This window comes from Asterias amurensis, chromosome 8, assembly GCF_032118995.1.
Source record: "Asterias amurensis chromosome 8, ASM3211899v1".
Classification (NCBI taxonomy): domain Eukaryota; kingdom Metazoa; phylum Echinodermata; class Asteroidea; order Forcipulatida; family Asteriidae; genus Asterias; species Asterias amurensis.
Window position 1 is genome coordinate 24,277,846 of NC_092655.1, and position 24,954 is coordinate 24,302,799.

General features: G+C 37.5%; 2 protein-coding genes across 7 annotated transcripts in view; one reads left to right on the forward strand and one right to left on the reverse strand.

The window, feature by feature from the left end:
* LOC139940481 (attractin-like) overlaps positions 1–1,324 on the reverse strand; it is a 44,551-nt gene extending 43,227 nt beyond the window's left edge. For 2 of the 5 annotated variants that reach the window (XM_071936755.1, XM_071936757.1), the window contains exon 1: positions 861–1,324. In XM_071936755.1, coding sequence (XP_071792856.1) covers positions 861–1,273 — 413 coding nt within the window. In that variant the 5' untranslated portion in view covers positions 1,274–1,324. The remainder of the gene's footprint in view (positions 1–860) is intronic. The other 3 variants (XM_071936760.1, XM_071936758.1, XM_071936759.1) reach the window with 2 other exon arrangements.
* Positions 1,325–3,481: 2,157 nt separating this feature from the next.
* LOC139940482 (nucleolar complex protein 3 homolog) lies at positions 3,482–24,900 on the forward strand. Of its 2 annotated transcripts, XM_071936762.1 has the most exons (18): positions 3,482–3,615; positions 7,222–7,619; positions 8,147–8,391; positions 8,985–9,121; positions 9,901–9,996; positions 10,148–10,213; positions 11,073–11,166; positions 11,272–11,474; positions 12,176–12,304; positions 12,785–12,907; positions 16,381–16,461; positions 17,995–18,168; positions 18,290–18,425; positions 19,737–19,918; positions 20,503–20,631; positions 21,610–21,707; positions 23,371–23,461; positions 24,594–24,900. In XM_071936762.1, the coding sequence occupies exons 1-18, from the start codon at positions 3,607–3,609 to the stop codon at positions 24,894–24,896; spliced, it is 2,694 nt and encodes an 897-aa protein (XP_071792863.1). In that variant the 5' UTR covers positions 3,482–3,606; the 3' UTR covers positions 24,897–24,900. The 2 variants fall into 2 exon arrangements, with proteins under 2 accessions (XP_071792863.1, XP_071792862.1); XM_071936761.1 differs by lacking the exon at positions 10,148–10,213 and having other exon boundaries at positions 3,483–3,615; positions 9,901–10,062.
* Positions 24,901–24,954: the final 54 nt, after the last annotated feature.

The following is a 24,954-nucleotide window of genomic DNA, read 5'->3' on the forward strand; positions in this document are numbered from 1 at the left end:
ACAATTAAGATCTTGCTGCTTCTGTGCATTGTGTTAAATGCCTCATCTCCATATCCCACAGACATGAATTGTGTCAATCAAAGAACATGTCACGTGAGTATCCAAAAATTTCAAATAATATCGAAGGTGTAGACTTAGAGGGACACACCGGCCGAATTGGGCTGTTTGGGCTACAAAATAGACTAAGATATGACTTCAACGGTCTTCCAGGAATGAAGAAGAACAGTCCTTAAAAAAAATCATCAAATTTAGCCGTTTTTGAGCATAATATTTGAAGTTACAGTTAAAGAGCCAATAAAATAAAGGATGATCTCAATATGTCAACTAGGGCTAGGCCTATTACCTTTTTATGGCCAAATAGACATCGCAGATACCGGTTAATAACCATTTTACTCTTAAAATTTGCATTTAGTAATAAATATCTCGAGTCAAAAATGCACCCGGCCGCGCGGCTTTTTCAGCCACGAGTCAAAAACGGCTTATCTATTATAATGACCCTGGACGCCAGTGACGAATTTCCCCTATTGGTTTTGAACACAGTTCTCCAGCTTTGGCATTTCCACACCAATAGCCGCCACTGACGTCACAACTCCTTTGTCGCGCTGGTTTGTTTGACCCCACGTTTTTCAGAAATTTGACTTGGAGCGTTCTGGAGAAAACCCATTTTTACCCTGTTTTATGTGAGGCAAGTCGTAAGAGACTCGTTAAACATTTTTTATGTTTCCTGGATGGACTGCAGCCGTTAGAAAACTGTAATATCTATATTTAAATGAGATCATCCGTTATTGGCTGTTTACTTTAAGCATGCTATTGTCCTAATTCTATTGAAAGTATCCGTATCCAAAAGTACATTTCCTTACCTAGTTCGGCCAGCGCAGTGTTCACACAAGGTGCCCGCCCACCCAGTATCACAAACACATGAATCTGATTGGCAAACTCCGTGGTGGCATCCTCTGTCACAATCCGATGAACACAATATTGGTAAAAACAACACAATTATTATGGCAACGATAACTAAAAGATGACACTCAAGAAGCCTAAACTTGGACTTCGAGAAAAAGAATCCAAATAAACGATGGTCTAACATGGCAGCGTTTGTTGAAGTTTCACGTCTAATTGTGGCATGTTGTGTCATTCTTTTAAATAGTGGGAAAACATCCACTCGCTCCTTCCTCCTTCCTTCTTCCGCGTACGTCGTCCAGCTAGCTGCTGCGCAGCTTGGATATCGGGGATGGTACCGGGTGATGCAGAGTGTGCGCTCCGCCGTCCGCATCCCGTTTTCGCGCTGCGTATCGTGCACGATGGTGTGTGTGCGCGTGTGTGTAGCCCTTACATGATGTAGTCTGGCAAACAGGACGTGTTAAGTTTAATTGGACTGCGGTAGGCGGCGGAGACTATAGCACAAAATTCCAAGCTAGTCAACAGTAGAGGGCGGTGTGCGACCTCATGCGCACAGACTAGACAAGCCGCAGTGCTCGTACAACTTTGTTCAGCACTGGAGTAGAGTGAGTGACTTTTGTTCGCCGCTTGATGAATAGTCGGGGTACTCTGGCCGTGCTAAGCTCGCTCGGTCACCAACATCGTAGAGCAAGGAACGGTATCATTGAGCTTGAGTCAAAACGGTTGAAGCCAAACAACACTAAACAATCAAACAACTTGCAAAAAAAAAAAAAAAAAAAAAACAACATGTCCCTTAAACAAACAAACACCTCAACACACAAACATCTATTTCAACATATCGGCCAGCAAACAAACAAACAAACAAACATGCAAACAATAAAACACAAAACACTGGGCCAACCGCAACAATCTCTCACACCTCTTGATGAGCAAAGTCCTCCTCACATAATATCTGTAAGGCCACTAATCCGCTTGCCGCGCTTCACCATTATTTTTAAAAACTTTTAAAAGAACAGTTTAGTGAAGCATGGGGAATTCCTTCCTTGAAGGCGCCCGCCTAAGTGTTGGACTGATACATTTCTGAATAACGAGCAAATCTACGAAAGTGGATCCTAAAACTTCCATTATCATAATCTTTCTCGCTCATAATAATGTACAAAACGTTTGCGCTACTCCTGCATGGAGGATGCCACGTGGGAGGCCCTACTTTCGAGTACCCCGGTACAGGCCTACAATTATTCAAAATCATCAGCAGGTTTGTGGTAAACAATAATTGTCGATATAGTTGGCATGTTTTATAAGTTTGCTCAAGACCTCCCCTAATGCTCCAAATAAATTGACGGGTTTGTGATGATTTAACCATAGGCCTGTGTGTGTAGAATTTGTTTCTAACAGCAGACTACAGCCGTTGGGAGACCGAAAAACAGGCACTTCTGTTTCGCTTATGGGTGCGGGATCCACAGAGGAAGATCGACTCGTCCCGTGAGGGGATCAACTTAAGAATCTCTCACCTGCCGCATCACAGAATACCAACGTCGGGGGAGCTCTTATCCTGATTGCATGGTTGGTCCCAGGCCTAATTATTATCTACAATTTTACATCACCTCTTGTGTACTGCAAGACACATTGATTTGAGAGGTTTCTAATACCATAATATAATAATAATAATCGAAGTCTTGTATAGCGCCGGTATCCGCCAATGCAGGCGCTCATGGCGCTTGCTCAAAAAATATGCAGTGCCCTAGTCAGCTTAGCTCCAGGTGCACTCCTCGCGATATCTTATAAAAAGTTGTAGTCATTATGCTCGTCAAAAGGCAATGATTATTTGTGGATGTTGAACAGATGTGTTTTGAGTGCTGATTTGAATGTATCAGTTGTAACAGCTGCCCGGACGTAATGTGGAAAACCACTCCATATCTTTGCTGCTGCGACTAGAAACGAACGCTCTCCCCAAGAGTTGCGTGCCCTGTGTTCTTCAAGGAGAAATTTGTCTGCAGAGCGTAGATTTTCTCGTGTTGGAACATAATATGGCTGCACAAGATCACATATATAAGACGAGGATTGACCATTCATCGCTTTAAACACTAGCAAGCAGATTTTGTATTTGATCCTCTGTTCAATTGGGAGCCAGTGCAGTTGTTTCAGAAGAGAGCTAATGCTTACACTCTTTTTGGATAATGTAACTACTCTGGCTACATTGTTTTGTAGACGTTGGAGTCGATTCAGTTGTGATTTGTTTATTTGTACAATGCAGAATTACCCATATCAAGCTTTGAAGTGATGTATTCATGGGATAAAAGTTCTGCAAAATGATCATTGATATGCTTGCGGACCATTCCAATATTTCTGAGTGACAGGAAAGCTGCTCGGGATTTTTTTTTTGTAATAATTTATTCCTTATGTAAAAAAAAATAATAAAACAATCTATGTCCATACCCTTAAAAAAAAACCACGCACGCAGCATGCGCGACGAATCTATCGTTCGCGTCCCAAAGAGGGCGCTCTTTAACTTTGTGTCCGCTGTCTCTTGGTCGTGTACCCGCTACCCTCTATAGACAGAAACTAACTATCGGGAAGCAAATTGTGGGGAACCCGACGATGTCTCGTTAGTTGGTATAACTCCATGTGGTTAAAAATCCACGAACCCTTGATTCCATGTGTTTAAAACGGGTCCTCTCGAGTTTGTTGGTACCGTGCTAAATAATTATGGCGAAGGTAAGTAAATCACTTGACGTTAAAATGATATAGATGACATGCTCTTGAGTGTTAGGTAGTCAGGTTGGCTCAGTGGTTTATGTCCCTGCCATTCTCCACCCGGGACCCGGGTTCGATTCCCGGACCGATATATATGATCATAATTTTTAGCAAAGCCTTTTTGGAATTTTAGTTTTACATTTAACTTAAAACATGTTTAACTTCATGAACTGAACGTGGCCTAATTTTCACAGTTAGTACTACCACATGTTTAACTTCATGAATTGAACGTGGCCTAATTTTTCACAGTTAGTACTACCATTGAGCAATTAACTTCATGAATTGAACGTGGCCTAATTTTTCACAGTTAATAGTACTACCAATAACAGGTTTATCGGGATTCAGAAACACAATGCATTGTGGGAAGGAATTGGGGCAGTTTCTATGCAGTTTCTACGATTCCCGCACGCAACGCCTATACCTTTGTGTGGGTTCAACAGCGCCCTCTCTTGATATTTTGCTATTCGCGATAAACCTTATGGAGCAATTGCTCCATGGCATGGTAGTAGTAGGCCCTAGTACTAACTGAAAAATTAGGCCACGTTCAATTCATGAAGTTAAAGGAACACGTTGCCTTGGATCGGTCGAGTTGGTCTTTGAAAAGCGTTTGTTATAAAATGCATATGGGTAGAAAGATGTTGTAAAAGTAGAATACAATGATCCACACAAACATGCCTCGAAATTGCGTGGTTTTCCTTTTACCTCGTCGACTAACACGTCGGCCATTTATGGGGGTCAAAAATTTGACTCCCATAAATGGCTGACCATGTTAGTTCGCACAGTAGAAGGAAAACCACGCAATTTCGAGGCAAACTTGTGTGGATCATTGTATTCTACTTTTAAAACATTTTCCAACCATATGCATTTATAAAAAACCGTCACAAACGCTTTTGTTTTGACCAACTCGTCCGATCCAAGGCAACGTGTTCCTTTAATTGCTCCATGGTAGTACTAACTGTGAAAAATTAGGCCACGTTCAATTCATGAAGTTAAACATGTTTTAAGTTAAATGTAAAACTAAAATTACAAAAAGGCTTTGAATTGCTCCATGGTACTACGAACTACTACACAGTAGTCTATTTGTAGTCCATACTGCGTGGGTTTTCTGAAAAATGTCCATATCCTGCCACCACTTTTTCATACAAAAATTAAAAGACATAAGGTTTATCGCGAATAGCAAAATATCAAGAGAGGGCGCTGTTGAACCCACACAAATGTATAGGCGTTGCAGGCGCGAGTCGTAGAAACTGCATAGAGACCGCCCCATATTCCTTCCCACAGTGCATTGCATTTCTGAAAAAAGAAATAATTTAAAAGAAATAAATTAGTTAGGATCTGGTTTAAAATTAAACATCCATCTCATGTGCCTACTTCTAAGTTCTAGAAACTAGTCATCTGCCCATCCATACATAGTCAGACCGGCATAGTGCTTTTTAAATAATTTGAAAAACTAACTAACCGAAATTATTATTATTATTATTATTATTATTATTATTATTATTACTATTACTATTACTATTACTGTTACTGTTACTGTTACTGTTACTGTTACTGTTACTGTTACTGTTACTGTTACTGTTACTGTTACTGTTACTGTTACTGTTACTGTTACTGTTACTGTTACTGTTACTGTTACTGTTACTGTTACTGTTACTGTTACTGTTACTGTTACTGTTACTGTTACTGTTACTGTTACTGTTACTGTTACTGTTACTGTTACTGTTACTGTTATTATTATTATTATTATTATTATTATTATTATTATTATATATTCGGCCAAGATTTCAACAAACAGTACAAGATACAATATTACCGTACTAAAGAAATATAACAGTATAACAAACAATGAATGTAAACTTATGACACCTAGAACAATTATAAACCAATGATTGAATGAGACCGAGACAGAGCACTGGCAATCAAGCAAGACAATTATAAAAACTCAGGAAAAGCCCATTCTAAGATGGCCAGGATTAATAAAACTGAACCTAACCACTGTGACTCGAAAGCCTATCAATCCAATCTTAAAATAGGAATAGAATCTTTAACAAATATTTAAAAACAGTAAGATAAACTTTGGAAAATATAAATATTAAGAACAAAATAAATATGTTTATGTTAAGAAAAACCTATTTATTTGGAAGTGCACAAATTGGTGGTGGGGGGGGGGGGGAAACACACTGTTTTTTTTTTGTTTTTCTCCCATGTCTAAATTAAAACTGAAATCTCTTCATTGTCTTCTCTCTTTATAAAGGGAAGGTACACGTTTGGTAATTACTCAAAACAAATATTAACTTAATAAGTTAAAATCTGACTTGGTAACGAGCATTGGAGAGCTGTTGATAGTAAAAAACATTGTGAGAAACGGCTCCCTCTGAAGAAGCATAGATTTTGAGAAAGTTAATTTCTCACTAAAATAACAAAAGACTTCTAGCCAGAAGTCTTTTATTCCTGTCTGAAAGCACACAAATTCATCCAAGAACGGTGTTTTTTCTCTCATCATTTCTCACAACTTCGATGTCCAATTTATCTCAAATTTTCGCAGGCTTGTTATTTTATGCTTTATGTTGGGATACACCAAGTGAGAAGACTGGTCTTTGACGATTACCGAAGTTGTACCTTCCCTGTAAAAAAGGCTTTGCCGATTAAAAATCCAATCAACTTTCGTTAGGCCTAGGCCTATGCCTCAATGTATTTTGTGAAACTGAAATGAATGTAAACAAAATTTGGAAATGTGAAAAAAATTACTTCTAAAAACTATATTCTATAAGGCTCCCCCATGAGCCTTTTAATTTTTAATTTTTTTTATAGGGGTCTAATCTAATAATATTTTGGGCTTCCTTCCCGCTATTCGTTTTTAGAGTCGGGAAAGCCTTATCAGTTGTTGTTTCTAGAAATACGAAAAACCCATCCCCAATACCCACATCATGCATGCAGCCATGTCCATGGTCCGCGCTTGGCCCAGAGATTTCTTTTGGGGGAAAGATTTCCTTATCCTGCCACCACCTTTTCACTAACTTTTACCAAAACTTCAAAAGGAATATCGTTTGTAGAAATAGTACTTATTTATTTCATTATTAATGAAAAAGAGTGGTTGCAGGATACAGACATTTTTCCACTGCCTTTTATGACTAGATATGTCAAAGATGCAATATCAGGCATTTGTGTGTGTCAGGCATGTACTCTGAATGTATGGTTTATAAGATCACAATGAAAAAAACAACATCATGACTGACTCCTTAGTCGTATTTTTTGCTGTTCAGAAAGGTTGACAGGAGAATTAATAAAGAGACTAAGAAGAGTAAGAAAGAAGACAAAATAAATAAGCGCCAGGAAAACAAACATGAGAAAGAAGCCAGATGACTGCACTTAAAAGTAAAATAGACTCAAAACCCCCATTTAAACTTATACAAACACACCGTAACAGATGGTGAAATATCTACACGTAGTCAAGTTAAAAGCTTAGTCCATAATGTTTTTCATTGATTGTTTTTTTTGTGGTCTTGTTATGAAGAAAAATGCTATACCAATTTAATGCTGTTTATGACATAATTTTCTTGATCTTAGACACGTGGAAAAGCTGTGAAAAAGGCAAAGGTGAGCAGCAGCAAAAAGTCCAATATCCGTTCCAGTAAGTCACTAACACCACGTCGTGCTCGCGCACTGGGAAAGAGTTCTAAGAGTATTTCAGGTAGCAGCAAACCCCCAAAAGGCTTCTGGAATAGAGCCAGTTATGCTGCTGGTGTTAAAGCTGGAGTTATCAAAGATAAGAGAGTCGCTAATGATGCAAGGAAACAACAAGAGCAGGGAGATGAGAAAGGAAAGGAAAGAAAACTTGACAATGTAGAACATGAAGGAGAGGAAGAGGTAGAAGAAGATGTTACAGAAGATTTTGCTGGAGAGGATTTGGAATATATCCAATCCATGGGTTTTGGAGAATCGTTTCTTTGCAGTGTTGATGACAGGTGAGCAACTACATGTACATACTTCTGTACAAAGCCTAAATGTAACCCTGGGAGTTTATCTTGGAGAGAGCAAAGTCATTTTCATTTTGCAAAGGGCACTTCCATTACAAAACCATTTAGTCTATGTATGTGAAATTTTGAAGGGGTATCAAGGCCAAGACCAGGGCAACAGATGCCACGCCCTCCGTGACCTTCGTGTAATTCAAGGTTTGGTACATATATGATCATTTAGATCAGATATTTTTAACATTGGAATGAATTCTTAATTTTGTTTTTTAGCAATTTCTAAAAGCACCAACAATTAAAGAAACAAGCATTTAAATTAGAAGTTGAGTAAGCATTCTTTAACGATTGTTTTGAGGTTTGTATTTGGTTTTTGAATTGCAGGTGTTTTCACAGTGACAAGTGCATGTACATGTAGTCTTCAGGTTAATTGATATTTCTTGTTTTTACATGTTCATGTATAGTCATTGTAAATTTCTTTGTGTTAACATGGTTAAATTTTTTCCCTTTGCAACTACCTGTAGCGAACTTCCAACACAACCCAAAAGCAGCAAGAGAAAGAGGGGTGACCATGATAATAAATTGGCTCCCTATGAAATGGAGCCAAGATCAGTTCCTAAAGCAACAACCAATGCCCAGAAAAAGATGAAGCAGCTTCTTCCTATTAAGCATGCTAAGGGTTTTGAGTTCAGATGGGAGGAGGCTCGTGAAGAAAAGAAAGAAGATAAAAGTGTGGAGAATGAGTTGGATCAGGAAGAAGCTAAGAAAGGTAACATTGGTGTATTCACCATTGCTTCTTATTGGTGTATTCACCTCATTATTCTACATGTACTGTATCTGTATTCAACTCATTCTGTCATTATTCTACATGTATCTGTGTTCAACTCATTCTGTCATTATTCTATATTTGCTTCTTGTTGCTCTATACTTGGTTATATGTAGCATGGCGATTGATGGTATACTGTAGTTTAATCACTTAGCTTCTGGGAATTCCTTACTGGGAAATTTATGGAAATGGCAGAATTGTTTGTTTTTTGAGAATATCATTGTCATAATGAAACTCGAAGATTCTCATAAAATGCAGCGGGATTTGTTCTCTGTGCTTTCACTGCGAACCGCAAAACTTTGGTCGTAATTTGACCATGGTGACCAGGTATGCTTGAAATTGGGAACACTCAGGTTTGCCTCCCATTGAGCGTAATTCAATGGGAAACAAAGGTGGCCGCTTATCAATTTCTCAAAGACTATTTTTTCTACAGATATTTCTAATGGGCAAAATATTATTTTGATTTTAGAAAAAAGTTATGAATTACGAGTTCAGAATAAAACCTACATTTAAATTCCTTGATTTGTATCCAATAGAGGTCGTGGATGAGAAGGTCCCTCTTCCAGCTCTTAGCACTGTGGAGTTATTTGCCCTGAGACAGAGGAAATTAACACTGAGAAAACAGAGGATAGCTGGTTTATCACATGCAGTACTAACTGATCCAGAAAGACACGTGAGTATCAGTGTTTAATTAGTAATGAATTTTAGTTGGGTTACTGATCCAGAAAGACATGTGAGTATCAGTGTTTAAGTAATGAATTTTAGTTGGGTTACTGATCCAGAAAGACATGTGAGTATCAGTGTTTAATGAGTAATGAAATGTATTTACTGGAGTGCGTTTTGGCGACCCCAACCAAAAACTGTTTCTGACATCATAACCAATATGGTAACCGAGCTCACAACTCGGTTATCGTTCAGTCTGAATAGCAGAACCAACAACCAACAACCGAAACAGTTTTTGGTTGGGGTCGCCAAAACACCCTCAAGATCTAGAAAGACATGTGAGTATCAGTGTTTAATGAGTAATGACTGATCCAGAAAGACATGTGAGTACGTATCAGTGTTTAATTAGTAATGAATTTTATGTTGGGTTACTGATCCAGAAAGACATGTGAGTATCAGTGTTTAAGTAATGAATGATATGTTGGGTTACTGATCTAGAAAGACATGTGAGTATCAGTGTTTAAGTAATGAATTTTATGTTGGGTTACTGATCTAGAAAGACATGTGAGTATCAGTGTTTAATGAGTAATGAATTGTACAATGTATGTTGGGTTACTGATCTAGAAAGACATGTGAGTATCAGTGTTTAAGTAATAAATTTTATGTTGGGTTACTGATCTAGAAAGACATGTGAGTATCAGTGTTTAATAAGTAATGAATTTTATGCTGGGATGTGGGAAACTTTACCTGAATAAGAAGTTTTTTTGACAGTAAACACTTTCCTTACAGATTGGTAAATTAAGGGACCTTCGTATGATGCTGTTTGAAAAGGAAAGAGATGTTGCTGTAACAGTTCAGAAACTGACTATGGTGTCACTGGTTGAGGTCTTTAAAGACATTGCTCCTGGATACCGTATACGAGAATGGGGAGACAAGGCCAAATCAGTTGAGGTAGGTATCATAGGCGGAGAGCAAAGGGTGTTGCAAGCCAAGTTGGCAATCTACATGTTCTTCTTTAAGGGTTTATGGAATTGAGGTCTTTAAAGACATTGCTCCTGGATACCGTATACGAGAATGGGGAGACCAAGCCAAATCAGTTGAGGTAGGTATCATAGGCAGAGAGCAAAGGGTGTTGCAAGCCAAGTTGGCAATCTACATGTTCTTCTTTAAGGGTTTGTGGAATTGAGGTCTTCAAAGACATTGCTCCTGGATACCATATACGAGAATGGGGAGACCAAGCCAAATCAGTTGAGGTAGGTATCATAGGCAGAGAGCAAAGGGTATTGCAAGCCAAGTTGGCAATCTACATGTTCTTCTTTAAGGGTTTATGGAATTGAGGTCTTTAAAGACATTGCTCCTGGATACCGTATACGAGAATGGGGAGACCAAGCCAAATCAGTTGAGGTAGGTGTCATAGGCAGAGAGCAAAGGGGGTTGCAAGCCAAGTTGGCAATCTACATGTTCTTCTTTAAGGGTTTGTGGAATTGAGGTCTTCAAAGACATTGCTCCTGGATACCGTATACGAGAGTGGGGAGATAAAGCCAAATCAGTTGAGGTAGGTATCATAGGCAGAGAGCAAAGGGTATTGCAAGCCAAGTTGGCAATCTACATGTTCTTCTTTAAGGGTTTGTGGAATTGAGGTCTTCAAAGACATTGCTCCTGGATACCGTATACGAGAGTGGGGAGATAAAGCCAAATCAGTTGAGGTAGGTATCATAGGCAGAGCAAAGGGGGTTGCAAGCCAAGTTGGCAATCTACATGTTCTTTAAGTGTTTGTGGAAATCTGTTGTTCAATGTGTTCATGGAAAGATGAGCATTTATAGCACACGACCTCGTGGTTTAGAACGCCAAACCTACCAACATTTTGGCAAAAATACTCCCAACTTATCTGTCTGCAAGTCTGGTTGATTTACTCCTATAATTCCACTGATAATATATTGTTTTAAATTTTGCTACCTCAGCTGAGCAAGGATGTGAAGAAGAAAAGAGATTTTGAAGAAGGATTACTGAAGCAGTATAAGGAATACTTGACATTCTTGGAAAAAGCTTGTAGAGGTAAGTAAACATGAAGTACTGGAAGGTGCAGTTTAAGAATAAGACATATTGGTTACAGTGATGTGATTACCTGATTAATAAACAAAACTCTTGTATCAAATGCAGGACGCAAAAAGAGTAAAAAACAATTGCGTCGAGAACAGGAGGCAGGTAAAACAATCTTTGAACTCCCGGACAATGCGAAAAAGAGCATCGCTGAGGTAGCTGCAAGATGTCTGTGCTCACTGATGACAAGCTTGCATCATTTCAACTATCGTACCAACATCATTAATGTTGTTGTTTCTCTCATGGTGGATGAAAATGAAGAAGTGAGTTTGTGGAATTACCTTTTCAAAACTACATGCTTAGAATATAAGTAAATCATCATATTATCATCATGCTCTGTAAAGTTTGTAGAGTTAACCTCTACCAAGTGCTCTAATCTTATGATAGGGCTTTGACCTTTAAATAACTCGTCTATGAAGACCTAACTAATTTATTGATTTTGGGTACAATTTCATATGGCTTCTTGGACAGAAGAATTGGCTTGGTGTTAAATATTCTTTGCTTGCCAGAAAAAGATAACTGGCAAAAATACCACATGATCATATTGACTGTTTGTGATATGCTTTGCATAATACTCTATTGACCCCTTGGCCTGACATCTGACGCTGCTGATACTGTCTGTTTATGGTCTGTCATTTTAGGAATTGGTAAGCAAGTAACCATGCACTAAAATGCGCATTACACAGTGATAAACAGTTTTGGTTAATTTTGGCATCATACATGTATAAACGTTTTCTGATTGATTGATTGATTGATTGATTGACATATTGATAGACTAACTCTCACAGTGGCGCAACCAACATTTAACGTGATGATGACTAATGATTACATCAGGTGTTTTGGGTCAAGAGCAAAACATTTGTTGAGAAATGTTCTTTTATTAATTCTATGAAATTGAACCCTGATTGTTTTTCTTCAATATTTCTACTTTAATGTAACTATAATTGTATCAAAAACTGTACAGGTCTCCAACACATGCTGTCTGAACATCAGACAACTCTTCAAGATTGATTTCTTTGGTGAGGCAGTTATAGACGCTGTTCGCTTTATTAGTAAACTTGTTCGCAGTCATAGCTACAATGTGCAGCCTAAGGTATGCCTTCATAACCCATATCAGCCTAACTACAGATTTGACATAGAGCACACAGTGACACAAATACTATATAAATGCTTACATTGTACCTACCATGCACAGGCTGTAGATGAATATAAAGTTAGTTCAGAGTGTCTTTCTTTGCCCATCACAAATATCAGCTGGAAAAACATGGTCAAATATAAATCACCTTTAAGTGGAACTATGTGGTCTTTCCAAACATACACAGTTTGTTAAGGCATGTTTATTTTACGAGGCAGTAAATAATTCTGTTACAAGCTTGTGTGTGCGACTGATCAGGCAAATTTCAGGGTTAATGAATGCATTTGACAAAATCTTTCTTCATCTTAAAGATGTAAATAGAACATATTTTCTAAAAACAAACCCCAATTTCATGAGAAATTTTTCAAGTCTGTATTATAACTGATAGTATGAACGGCAACTTCAAGTTTATTTGTATTTCTTTTATTTTTATTACAGGTTCTGAATGTATTCCTCTCCTTGAAGATAAAAGACGTTGCTCTACCTGAGGAAGGAGACAGAAAGAAGAAACTTATTGAGAAGAAAGAGAAACTAAAGAAGATGTCAAGATCTCAGAAGAGAGTGAGTGTAGTAAATGTTTTCAATCTAATTGTTGTTTTCATCTGTCTTTGGATTAAATATCTCTTTCTTCACATCATATTCATTTGGCAAAAAAAGGGTTTTTTTTCGGATTTTTTTTTTTAGCCTAATATATGCCTGGCATGAACAGTGTACAGCTTCAATCATGTAAAATAAGCCTTGTACATGCTAAAAATGCACCTAAGAGCATAATAAACCTCAAAATATTCTAGGGTACCATTGTGGGTATCATGTCCCGTGGCGTTTCGGCTGCCTCACTCCGCACTTGCGTTGTGCCTTTGAAAATTTTCCTCTTTTTTTTTTAACGGGCAGTTGCATGCCTGGTCTTTACTTCATCTGTGGTTTGCCATTATTTATTCATTACCATGTATATTAACTTTAATGATGTACCGTAATTTTCGGATTATAAACCGCGCGGCGTATAAACCGCACTTCCTCAAAATATACAAAAAAATATTTAGGTGTCGGCGTATATGCCGCGCGGCGTATAAACCGCGACCAAAATAAAAATAAAAAACATGAAAAAACTAACCTCAAAACACGGAAGTGAAGTACGCAAACCTGCCGCGCGTTACGGGTGATTTTTTTATCTCACACTATCAGTCCTGAGTTATACTTTGTTTCCATCAACAACCCTTTTCAAGAATTTGCGATTTGATGATCGGTTGTGTTGACCATGTTTTGTGAACTTCTTTAGGAACAAACTGTCCGTGAATCAAAGATCGGTCGACAACGCACACCGAGAAATAGTTGAACTTTGCCCTGCATCGCATCGCCCTCTGTAGACAAAAGTTGTCCACGTTTGATTAGACTGGGCCCCGAGCCTCGAAGCGTGGGTCAGACGTTCAAGCTATTTGTTGTACAATGGGCAGCCGCTCTACTCGATCCGTCCGAAGTCGAGCCAAGATTTTATGAATGGAACTATCACCGGCCAATCAACAACGGCCAATCATCAAACGGCCAATCACCGCATGCGTACACACAAAGGGGCCGTGCTTGTTTGCGGTCCTCTTTGTGGCGATGTGCAGTGACAGGCGGGCGGCACATCAGTCAGTCTTGTATAGTTGCCGCAATGTGGGAGTTGCGTCGTAATTAGAGTAGAAATGTATTGAAGTTTACACTATTGATCGTAATTGAAATGATCTATTATAGGATAGTATTCTTTTTGTAAGCTGGCAGCACCCCCTTTGCGGGACCACATTATTGTTTGTGTTGGATAATTATTGATGAAAGTTACAACTGAAAATACGTTTATTATTGCGATACTGAAAAAACCCAATAACAGTTTTAAAAATTGACAAAGTTAAATCCTACTTTATTTGTAGGTAAGTGAGATCGTGTTGCAATAACAATTAACTTCAGACAGTGCGTTGACTATCGTTTCAACATAGGATTCGTCTGCAGAAGCAGTGATAAAGAAACAGTGCGAAGATTTATATCCAAGGAATCCTTTGCCTTCCGTTTTGTTTAAATAGAAAACAGACAAACCAAAACCAAACAGTCCTTTTCAGGGCTACATGTACCACAACACAAACGAGAGTTGTCTATGACTGTTGTTTCTGTTTACAATGTTTAAAGGAACATTTTTTAAACATGTAAACAGCTCCTAAAAAAATTCCTTTATAAAATATAAACGAAATAATAATGGGGACGGCTAAAGTTGTTCCCTCACTTTTATTGTATAGCGGTTGAAACAAAATACGCTACCTTATTGTTTGCGTAATCATAAGGACAGGGGATTCACTTTTATTAAACATCGGAGTAGACGGGAAATAAGGTTGAAATGGGTCTTTCAATAAGAAAAGTGGTTGTTTCTCCCTCCCTTTTATTGTAGTCCCACAACGAGGATCCACAACAGATATTGCAACGACGGACGGGCGGACGGATGTAGCGTGTGTGTAGTAATGTATCCTGCAGCGTGCACATTATGCACATGCGAGTTCGTAAAGCTAGCAATCTGTTAATTGCGCTGCTCAATCTCGAAATTGCACAACCGATGTTGGGGGGCACCGTATTGAGCGATGTTCGCCGACGGGTTGCGCTACGCCATCATATTTGCGCCGCCTGGAAATAAAATTCCCAATAGACTGTGCAAGTCTCGCGCAGATTTGAACTTCCGGGACCATTGTGGTCCCAACCTTATGGAGTTTTACGTTGGGGAGATTTTGTTTCGTCCATTACTTTAGTTTAATATAGTTTATGACCATAAAAATGACATATGTTGTTAAAAATATAATACTAATTAACAACATATGTAAAAGTAAAAATAAAGTCAACATAATAACGAAGAAAAACCGATATTTAAACTTGACCTCAGGTCAGGTTATTTGTAAAAAATTAAGAATTGTGCCCATCTCCGATCACGAAACTTACGCAGACGCTTGTTTTGGTTGCGCGGGGTTGAAAGCCTTTTCATTGGTCGCGTAGGCGTCGGCTTCCTCTTTAAAATGCGTCACGCGTTTATCTAACGCCCTTGCGACCATCGTGCGTCCGCGTATAAACCAGCTTTCCGTAGTTTCACATTTGGGCGTAGATTTACAAAAGGGGTTTCAAAACATTTAAGATCAAACAAACATCCTTGTCCCAGAGTTTTACTTTTGTCTATACATAGACTTTAACCGATATTGTGTATTTGTTTATAAAGCTAAAACTAATTTAAACAAGCTCTATTTGGTATTTTTGTTGTTCAGATTCGGCATTAAGAAAAAAATTTAAGCGAAGATTTGATTCATAAAAAAATTAAGTTATTCAGTTGTCGTGTTTTCTCGCTCCGGCTCGCGCGAGACTTGCACAGTCTATTTGACCCCCGGCGCGGCATAGTTCTTTGCGTGCGTCCATTCACCATTCTGCTGTTGAGGTGTGCGTGGTTGACCTGAAGAAACCGCTGGCCGGCTGACACGACGAGTGTAGCCTGGATGTCTGACGTCAGTATATAAAGATCGTGGGATAAATAGACAGGGGACGAGTCTATTTCGCTGAGACACGAGTATAGCTTGAATGTCTGACGTCAGCATGTAGAGATCGCTAGGATAAATAGACGGGCACCAGTCTAGTCTACCCCGAGTTGCGCTGCGAGGGGGAGCTGAGGGCGGTTGATAAACGTTTTACAAAGGAAACACGGATCGGAATACAATTGTGGTGGGATTTTCAACAGGATTTTGTCATCACACAGGCAGGTTTTTGTTCTCGTTGAAGAAAAAAAACATTATTATTAAAATAGTTTACGAACGATCTTTCTTTTAAAAAATGCCGTTTTTTCTCTTAAATATTTATACGTCGGCTTACAAGCCGCCCGGAGAATAAACCGCAGGAGTTCAAAAAAATGTCAAAATCAACATATAAACCGCGGTTTATAATCCGAAAATTACGGTACACAAATGTCATTTTAACGCAACATTGAAATAAATGTATTGAAATGAAAATGAACTAGAAAACATACAACTTTGTCCTTTCAGCATCAAAAACGTCTAGCAGAGGTAGAGAAAGAACTACAAGCTACAGAAGCCACTGAGAATAAAAACAAACGAAGGAAGCTGGTAAGATATAAAACATTAGAGATTCAGACATACATGCAGGATTTTAGCAAAATAAATCATTGTGTTAAGTATTAATAATTAGTAAAAGTATATCTTGAATTGAGTGTTGAAGGGGTGTAAATACACTGGTCTGTGGCTAATATCCTATTTGAATAATTAGTAAAAGTATATCTTGAATTGAGTGTTGAAGGGGTGTAAATACACTGGTCTGTGGCTAATATCCTATTTGAATAATTAGTAAAAGTATATCTTGAATTGAGTGTTGAAGGGGTGTAAATACACTGGTCTGTGGCTAATATCCTATTTGAATAATTAGTAAAAGTATATCTTGAATTGAGTGTTGAAGGGGTGTAAATACACTGGTCTGTGGCTAATATCCTATTTGAATAATTAGTAAAAGTATATCTTGAATTGAGTGTTGAAGGGGTGTAAATACACTGGTCTGTGGCTAATATCCTATTTGAATAATTAGTAAAAGTATATCTTGAATTGAGTGTTGAAGGGGTGTAAATACACTGGTCTGTGGCTAATATCCTATTTGAATAATTAGTAAAAGTATATCTTGAATTGAGTGTTGAAGGGGTGTAAATACACTGGTCTGTGGCTAATATCCTATTTGAATAATTAGTAAAAGTATATCTTGAATTGAGTGTTGAAGGGGTGTAAATACACTGGTCTGTGGCTAATATCCTATTTGAATAATTAGTAAAAGTATATCTTGAATTGAGTGTTGAAGGGGTGTAAATACACTGGTCTGTGGCTAATATCCTATTTGAATAATTAGTAAAAGTATATCTTGAATTGAGTGTTGAAGGGGTGTAAATGCACTGGTCTGTGGCTAATATCCTATTTGAATAATATGAGTGACATACAGTAGTTCTATTTGAAGCCTACCCAGTTGATATTGCCAGGGGTTATCTATCTATCTTCCAATGAGTACACCCCTCAAGAGGAGTATAGTCGGTTAGGTTGATTTCTCTAAGATAGTCCTAACTAAGGATTAGTCCTAGAAGTTATCACAAACTTAAGGCTAGTCTTAACATCATAACTCAAGATAATACTAGTCTTAACTCTTTGTGACAAAGCAATAAAATGCATTGTAAGACAAATTGTCAGTATTACCATAGTGATTAGCATTGTGACATCACACTTTACTAAGCAACTATGATTGTTTTGCGTTTAAGACCAATCTTAGCTCCCCATGAAATCGACCCCTGCCCTATTGGCAATGTGAAAGTGATACACTAGTTTTTTATTTGTAAAGTCTATGACTTTCCTCAATGTTATTTGCAGGAACTCCATGTCTCATGTACAGTATAAACTGATGGCATAAGAATCACTTATTAACAACAGGGGAACACAGAATTTTATTTGAATTTTATGAAATTTAAGTTGTGCGTGGACTGTATGTGGCACTGACATAATAATATTCAAACAAATTGTCAAGGTTAAAATGATGTTTACCTTGACTCTTTAAACAGGGGAATGAACTTAAGTGTTGTTATCATTATCTTTTTTTGTTGTCATTCTCAGCATACAGAAATCATCCAATCTGTGTTTGCTACATATTTTCGTATTCTGAAGAAGGCCAGTAATTCTATTCTGTTGTCATCGGTCCTGGAAGGCTTAGCCAAGTTTGCTCATCTCATCAACATTGACTTCTTTGATGATTTAGTAAAGGTTCTGTACACGTTGATCGATACTGGGGTAAGTGCAATCATAGAGCTATCAAGTTGCATTTACTTTGTTTGATTATACAAACAAATTTTTCTTAAAAGCATTTCAAGGGATAACAATTTCTTTGTTTGTTCTTTGTTTGAATGTAAAGGATCTAAAGTATAGAGAGAGTCTTCACTGCGTCTTGACTGCATTTCAGATTCTATCTGGTCAAGGAGATGTACTGAATATTGATCCAACTAAATTCTACTCACTACTCTACGTAACCATGACTCAAGTACATGCAGGTAAACAAACCTACTTTTAAATTGAACTCCCTTTCATTTGACCATTTCAAATCCAGTGGTACTAGCTTCTAAACTATAACATTAAACCCTCTACTCTTCCAAGATGTGTTCTTTAACTTGAGAGTATACTGGTTTTCTGACTTGGTTGAATTACAGGTGAAAGCTGTGGTGATGCTAAGCTGATTCTTGACTGTCTAGAAGCTATGATTACTAAGCGATATAAGCAAGTGACATTCCATCGTAACATTAAAACCTCTACTCTTCCAACATGTGTTCTTTAACATGAGAGTTTACTGGTTTTCTGACTTGGTTGAGTTGTAGGTGAAAGCTGTGGTGATGCTAAGCTGATTCTTGACTGTCTAGAAGCAACGATTACAAAACGACATAAGCATGTGGCATTTCATCAAAATATTAAACCCTCTACATTTCCAACATGTGTTCTTTAACATGAAACATTACTGGTTTTCTGACTTGGTTGAATTGTAGGTGAAAGCTGTGGTGATGCTAAGCTGATTCTTGACTGTCTAGAAGCTATGATTACTAAGCGATATAAGCAAGTGACATTCCATCGTAACATTAAAACCTCTACTCTTCCAACATGTGTTCTTTAACATGAGAGTTTACTGGTTTTCTGACTTGGTTGAATTACAGGTGAAAGCTGTGGTGATGCTAAGCTGATTCTTGACTGTCTAGAAGCTATGATTACTAAGCGATATAAGCAAGTGACATTCCATCGTAACATTAAAACCTCTACTCTTCCAACATGTGTTCTTTAACATGAGAGTTTACTGGTTTTCTGACTTGGTTGAATTGTAGGTGAAAGCTGTGGTGATGCTAAGCTGATTCTTGACTGTCTAGAAGCAACGATTACAAAACGACATAAGCATGTGGCATTTCATCAAAATATTAAACCCTCTACATTTCCAACATGTGTTCTTTAACATGAAACATTACTGGTTTTCTGACTTGGTTGAATTGTAGGTGAAAGCTGTGGTGATGCTAAGCTGATTCTTGACTGTCTAGAAGCTATGATTACTAAGCGATATAAGCAAGTGACATTCCATCGTAACATTAAAACCTCTACTCTTCCAACATGTGTTCTTTAACATGAGAGTTTACTGGTTTTCTGACTTGGTTGAATTGTAGGTGAAAGCTGTGGTGATGCTAAGCTGATTCTTGACTGTCTAGAAGCAACGATTACAAAACGACATAAGCATGTGGCATTTCATCAAAATATTAAACCCTCTACATTTCCAACATGTGTTCTTTAACATGAAACATTACTGGTTTTCTGACTTGGTTGAATTGTAGGTGAAAGCTGTGGTGATGCTAAGCTGATTCTTGACTGTCTAGAAGCTATGATTACTAAACGACATAAGCAAGTGACATTCCATCGTGTTTTAGCTTTCCTAAAGCGTGTTACTACACTATCACTACAGATGCTGCCTAATGGTACATTGGGATATTGTTGTGCCATAAGGAATATCATGAAGGTAGGAGTAACTTGTACATCAAACACTGGGCTTTTACATTGCATTTAGACCACAGCTCTTTAGTATTTTTCCTGCAAGGTATGCAGAGCAACACTTTTGATGTATGAGACCTTTTCCCTTTACATAAGCACCATGTTATGGGTTACAATGTGCTGCAATGCAATATGCAGCCAATCAAACCAGGAACGCCAGGACGGACCACTTCTCATTTCATTATTCGTTAAATGCACTGGGTTCTTTTATGTGCATTACACAACACACGGGACCAACAGCTTTATGTCCCATCTGAAGGATGCAGCCATAAATGTCTTGCTTTAAAGGACACAATCATGACTGTGACTTGAACCTACACTCGGCTTGACGCGCATTCTTATACTTAAAGTTACATAATGTGTGTATCTTCTATGAAAACACACTTGCTTCAAGCTGATAATTAATTACGCTACACAGTCTCATAGCTGCATTTATACAGAGCATTACAATTAGGTGATTTGAATTTAGATAAATATTTACAGTTAAAATAGTTCCTTATTTTCTTTGTCTATTTAATTAAAATTCTTGTTCTTTGATTGTGATTTACTTAGTGGTACCCCAAAAGTGACCAACTTCTTGACAATGAAAGTTTAGGAAGTGGAGTTTATCTTACTGAGTTACCTGAACCAGAGCACTGCAATGCACAGAACACAGCACTATGGGAACTTCATCTTCTCAAGGTATTTCATTCATGTGATGTTTTGGGTGAAATGTAATAATGTTGCTAATGAGAAAATTGTAATCAATTGATGTAGTGTCAAATGAAATCAACTGAGCTTCACTTTAAAAAAAAAAAAAAAAAAAAAAAAATCATGTATGCATTGCAAATGTGTTTAGGTTTACCTGTAAGGTTTATGTGTTTTGAGTTTCCTGTGAGGTTCTTGTGATTTGAGTTACTTGTGAGGTTCTTGTGTTTTGAATTACCTGTGAGGTTCTTGTGTTTTGAGTTACTTGTGAGGTTCTTGTGTTTTGAGTTACTTGTGAGGTTCTTGTGTTTTGAGTTACTTGTGAGGTTCTTGTGTTTTTAGTTACTTGTGAGGTTCTTGTGTTTTGAGTTACTTGTGAGGTTCTTGTGTTTTTAGTTACTTGTGAGGTTCTTGTGTTTTTAGTTACTTGTGAGGTTCTTGTGTTTTGAGTTACCTGTGAGGCTCTTGTGTTTCGTGTTACCTGTGAATGTGAGGTTCTTGTGTTTTGAGTTACCTGTGAGGCTCTTGTGTTTCGTGTTACCTGTGCTGTGAGGTTCTTGTGTTTTGAATTACCTGTGAGGTTCTTGTGTTTTGAGTTACTTGTGAGGTTCTTGTGTTTTGAATTACCTGTGAGGTTCTTGTGTTTTGAGTTTCCTGTGAGGTTCTTGTGTTTTGAATTACCTGTGAGGTTCTTGTGTTTAGTTTTAACAGCAAGGTTGTTGTGTTTGTGTTTACCTGCAAGGTTCTAGTGCTGGGTTTACCTGCAAGTTCATTTATATTGATATTGGTTCACATTGTTATCTTCATAAACCTCTTGTATGTTTCTAGAGCCATTACTGCAAGGTTCTTATATTGGGTTATCTTGTACATGTGTGTATAGTTCTTGTGTTTGTGTTTACCTGCAAGGTTCTAGTGCTGGATTTACCTGCAAGTTCATTGATATTGATATTGGTTCACATTGTTATCTTCTAGAGCCATTACCATCCAACGGTTAAAAAGTATGCTGATCACATAGCACGAGGGAATCCACTGACTGGGGTAGGATCACTACCACTAGACCTTTCAAGAATGTAAGTCATTTTTGATTCTCTTAAAGGCAGTGGACACTATTGGTAATTGTCAAAGACTAGCCTTCACAGTTGGTGTATCTCAACATATGCATAAAACCTGTGAAAATTTGAGCCCAATCGGTCACTGAAGTTACAAGATAATAATGAAAGAAAAATAACCCTTGTCACAAGAAGTTGTGTGCGTTTAGATGGTTGATTTCGAGACCTCAAGTTCTAAATCTGAGGTCTCGAAATCAAATTCGTGGAAAATTAATTCTTTCTCGAAAACTATGCCACTTCAGAGTGAGCCGTTTCTCACAATGTTTTATTCCATCAAACTCTCCCCATTACTCGTCACCAAGAAAGGTTTTATGCCAATAAATATTTTGAGTAACTACCAATACTGTCCACTGCCTTTAAGCCACAGATTTGTAGATCTTCCACAAAAAGAAACCACAGGATATTCTGATTGCATAAACCATAACTTGTAGGTTCACTGTGAAACTATATTTTTATCTAAATTTCAGAAAAAAAGTATCAAACATATGTAGGTAGAATATGCAAACAAGATACATAATGTACATTCACCACTTAAAGTCACCTGGAAATAGATTTGTTTTTCTTCAAACATTACAGTATATGTTTCTGAACAATAAAATAATTTTTTGAGTAATGTTTTTAACGATTTATATGTTCAAAACAATAAATACAGTTGTGTGGGGAGTGACTCTGCCTACCCCTTTTAGTGAAGTCAATCGAGGCAGACTTTGCCTCGATCAAACATCGAACACACGTACGTGCAAGTACATTCAAGTCCTAGTTGTGAGTTCGTACATTTCAAAAAAGGTTTTTTCTTGCATTTTTCCGGCAATGTCGACCAGGTGTATTGCTGCTGGATGCAGCAAAACAACTAAAGATGGGGTCAGTTTGCAAATCTTTTCCAGCGCTGTGCAGCAAACACTTTGAGCCGTCGTGCTTCGAGAATCCGGAATACACTACACATTTTGACATTAATAGAAAAGTTCTTTTCAAAAACATGAGCTATCCCAATAATTTTTCCAGCTAGTGGGGGAAGTTGAAGAAGGTACCTGAAAGATGTAAAGAACCTTAAGGAGCATTTGCCTAGCGTGAAAAAAAATCAGGTAGTGTTTCAACTTTGAGGGCATGTTTTAGCTTGCGCCAAGCCTCACTATCTTGTGTTGGCACTGCATGCGGTTCATTGCGCCTCGATTGGCGTCACGAACAGCGCCCTCTCGGGTCGGGCTTATTTTCAAATTTGTAAATAACTTGGAAACTAATTTTTTTAAACCTTGGTTTATTGTTTATTCATATTCCACTCATCAAAACACATATTTAATGACAAAAGCTTTATTTTGACTAAATACCACTTCCAGGTGACTTTAAAATGTAAGTCATTTTTCTTTTAAAATATCGTTGGAAAATTTTCTTAAAAACGCTACCACGATTTGAAATTTAATATTTGTACAGGTTAGTTTGATTGTATAAATCTACAATCATAAAGGATTAAAACAATCCAACTGTTCCAAGAACCAAGGGTATACTTTGCCTTTTTAGCAATTTAGTAAAAGAAAACATTTACTCATGTGATTATTATAGGGTTCTTTTGGCGAGGCTTTCATACATAGTATGTAGTACTAAACGTAATTGTTTGAATTCATTTTAGGTCAGCACAGAAGACATGTAAGCAGTTTAACCCTGCTTCTATGACCTTTAACCCCCCGATCGATACTAAGAGAGTAAAAAGGAAGACAGTGGTAAGTTGACTTGACTCATAATATTTTATTGACTAATATGGACAAGTTTTCAACTTCAATCAGGTCTTCCAGAGAGCACTGCTTCTGAAGACCTCCCTCCCACATAGAGACACTGGACACTATTGGTAATTGTCAAAAACCAGTCTTCTCACTTGATGTATTTCAACATGCATAAAATAACAAACCTGTGAAAATTTGAGCTCAATTGGTTGACAAAGTTGCGAGAGAATGATGGAAGACAAATGCCCTTGTTGCACAAGTTGTGTGTTTTCAGATGCTTGATTTCGAGACCTCAAAATAAAATTCTGAGGTATCAAAATCAAATTAGAATGCATTAGTGAGAAATTACTTCTTTCTCAAAAACTATGTTACTTCATAGGGAGCTGTTTCCCACAATGTTTTATACTATCTGAATCAACAGCTCTCCATTACTTGTTACCAAGTAAGGTATTATGTTAATAATTATTTTAAGTAATTACCAATATTGTACAGTGCCTTTAACATTTTACTTCTGTTGCAAATTTGTACATTGTATGACCATAGTGCAGTGATGCAAAGGACTAGCCCTTAACACTACGCAGTGTATAATGTCCAGTACAAGAAAACTGCTGTGGGCTTGTAAGCACCCCTGTCAATTAAACACTATCCACACTACTTGTTTATAATTGTAATTTATCTTCCTTTCCAAACGTTAATGATACGTTTTAACAATTTTATTTTACTAAAGAGTGAGTGCATGTAATTTCATTTCAACAATAATTTGGTTATGATCGCAACTGCTAGAAAGATAAACTTTTATAAATATTGAACTTTGGGATAATAAAACTTCACGGGGGCAAGTAAAAGGCACAGTTCACTGTCCTGGTTGGTTACTTTAAGTGCAAGGCCTAATTCAACAGTATAACTATTGCAATATATTACAATACTAGGCGATATATCGCTTGCCATAAAAATATACAAGTTCTTTAGGTTAATTGGCTAGTAATTTGCATCGATCAGACAAGTATTAAGTGTATCATGTACATTCATCATGCATTCTTATGCACTGTACATCCTTATGTTTTTTTTTGTAGCTTTCATAAATTGTGTTAACTTGTTTAATTTATTTCTGTATTTTTATCTTCAACATTAGAACTTGTTGTCAGGACCAGATTCAGAATACGTCCAAAAGCAGTTAGAGGACCTTGTGAGTAAAACGCTATCATCAACAACAGATTGCAACGACATCGGGGAAGATCTCCCCTTTTCTCATTATCGGAACCACAAACTGATTGTTGGAAACCAGTTGAAAAGGAAAGACATGACAGTTGATGAGGTGAACCCAAGAAAGAAACTTAAAGTTCCAAGTAATGAGAGTACAGAGACAATAAGGAATGGTCAGACAAAAATAGAAAAGCCCAGACACAAGCGAAAAAGTGGACAGGGTGTTAAGTGATGGTAACTAGGAAGTTATATGTATGCTTCCTTATCCAACTGTAGGAAATAGTTCTGGA

Coding starts and splice junctions, on each gene's coding strand:
- LOC139940482 (XM_071936762.1), top strand. Junction 10,214..11,072: donor ACCAAGCCAAATCAGTTGAG/GTAGGTATCATA, acceptor TTGCTACCTCAG/CTGAGCAAGGATGTGAAGAA. Junction 23,462..24,593: donor GAGTAAAAAGGAAGACAGTG/GTAAGTTGACTT, acceptor CTTCAACATTAG/AACTTGTTGTCAGGACCAGA.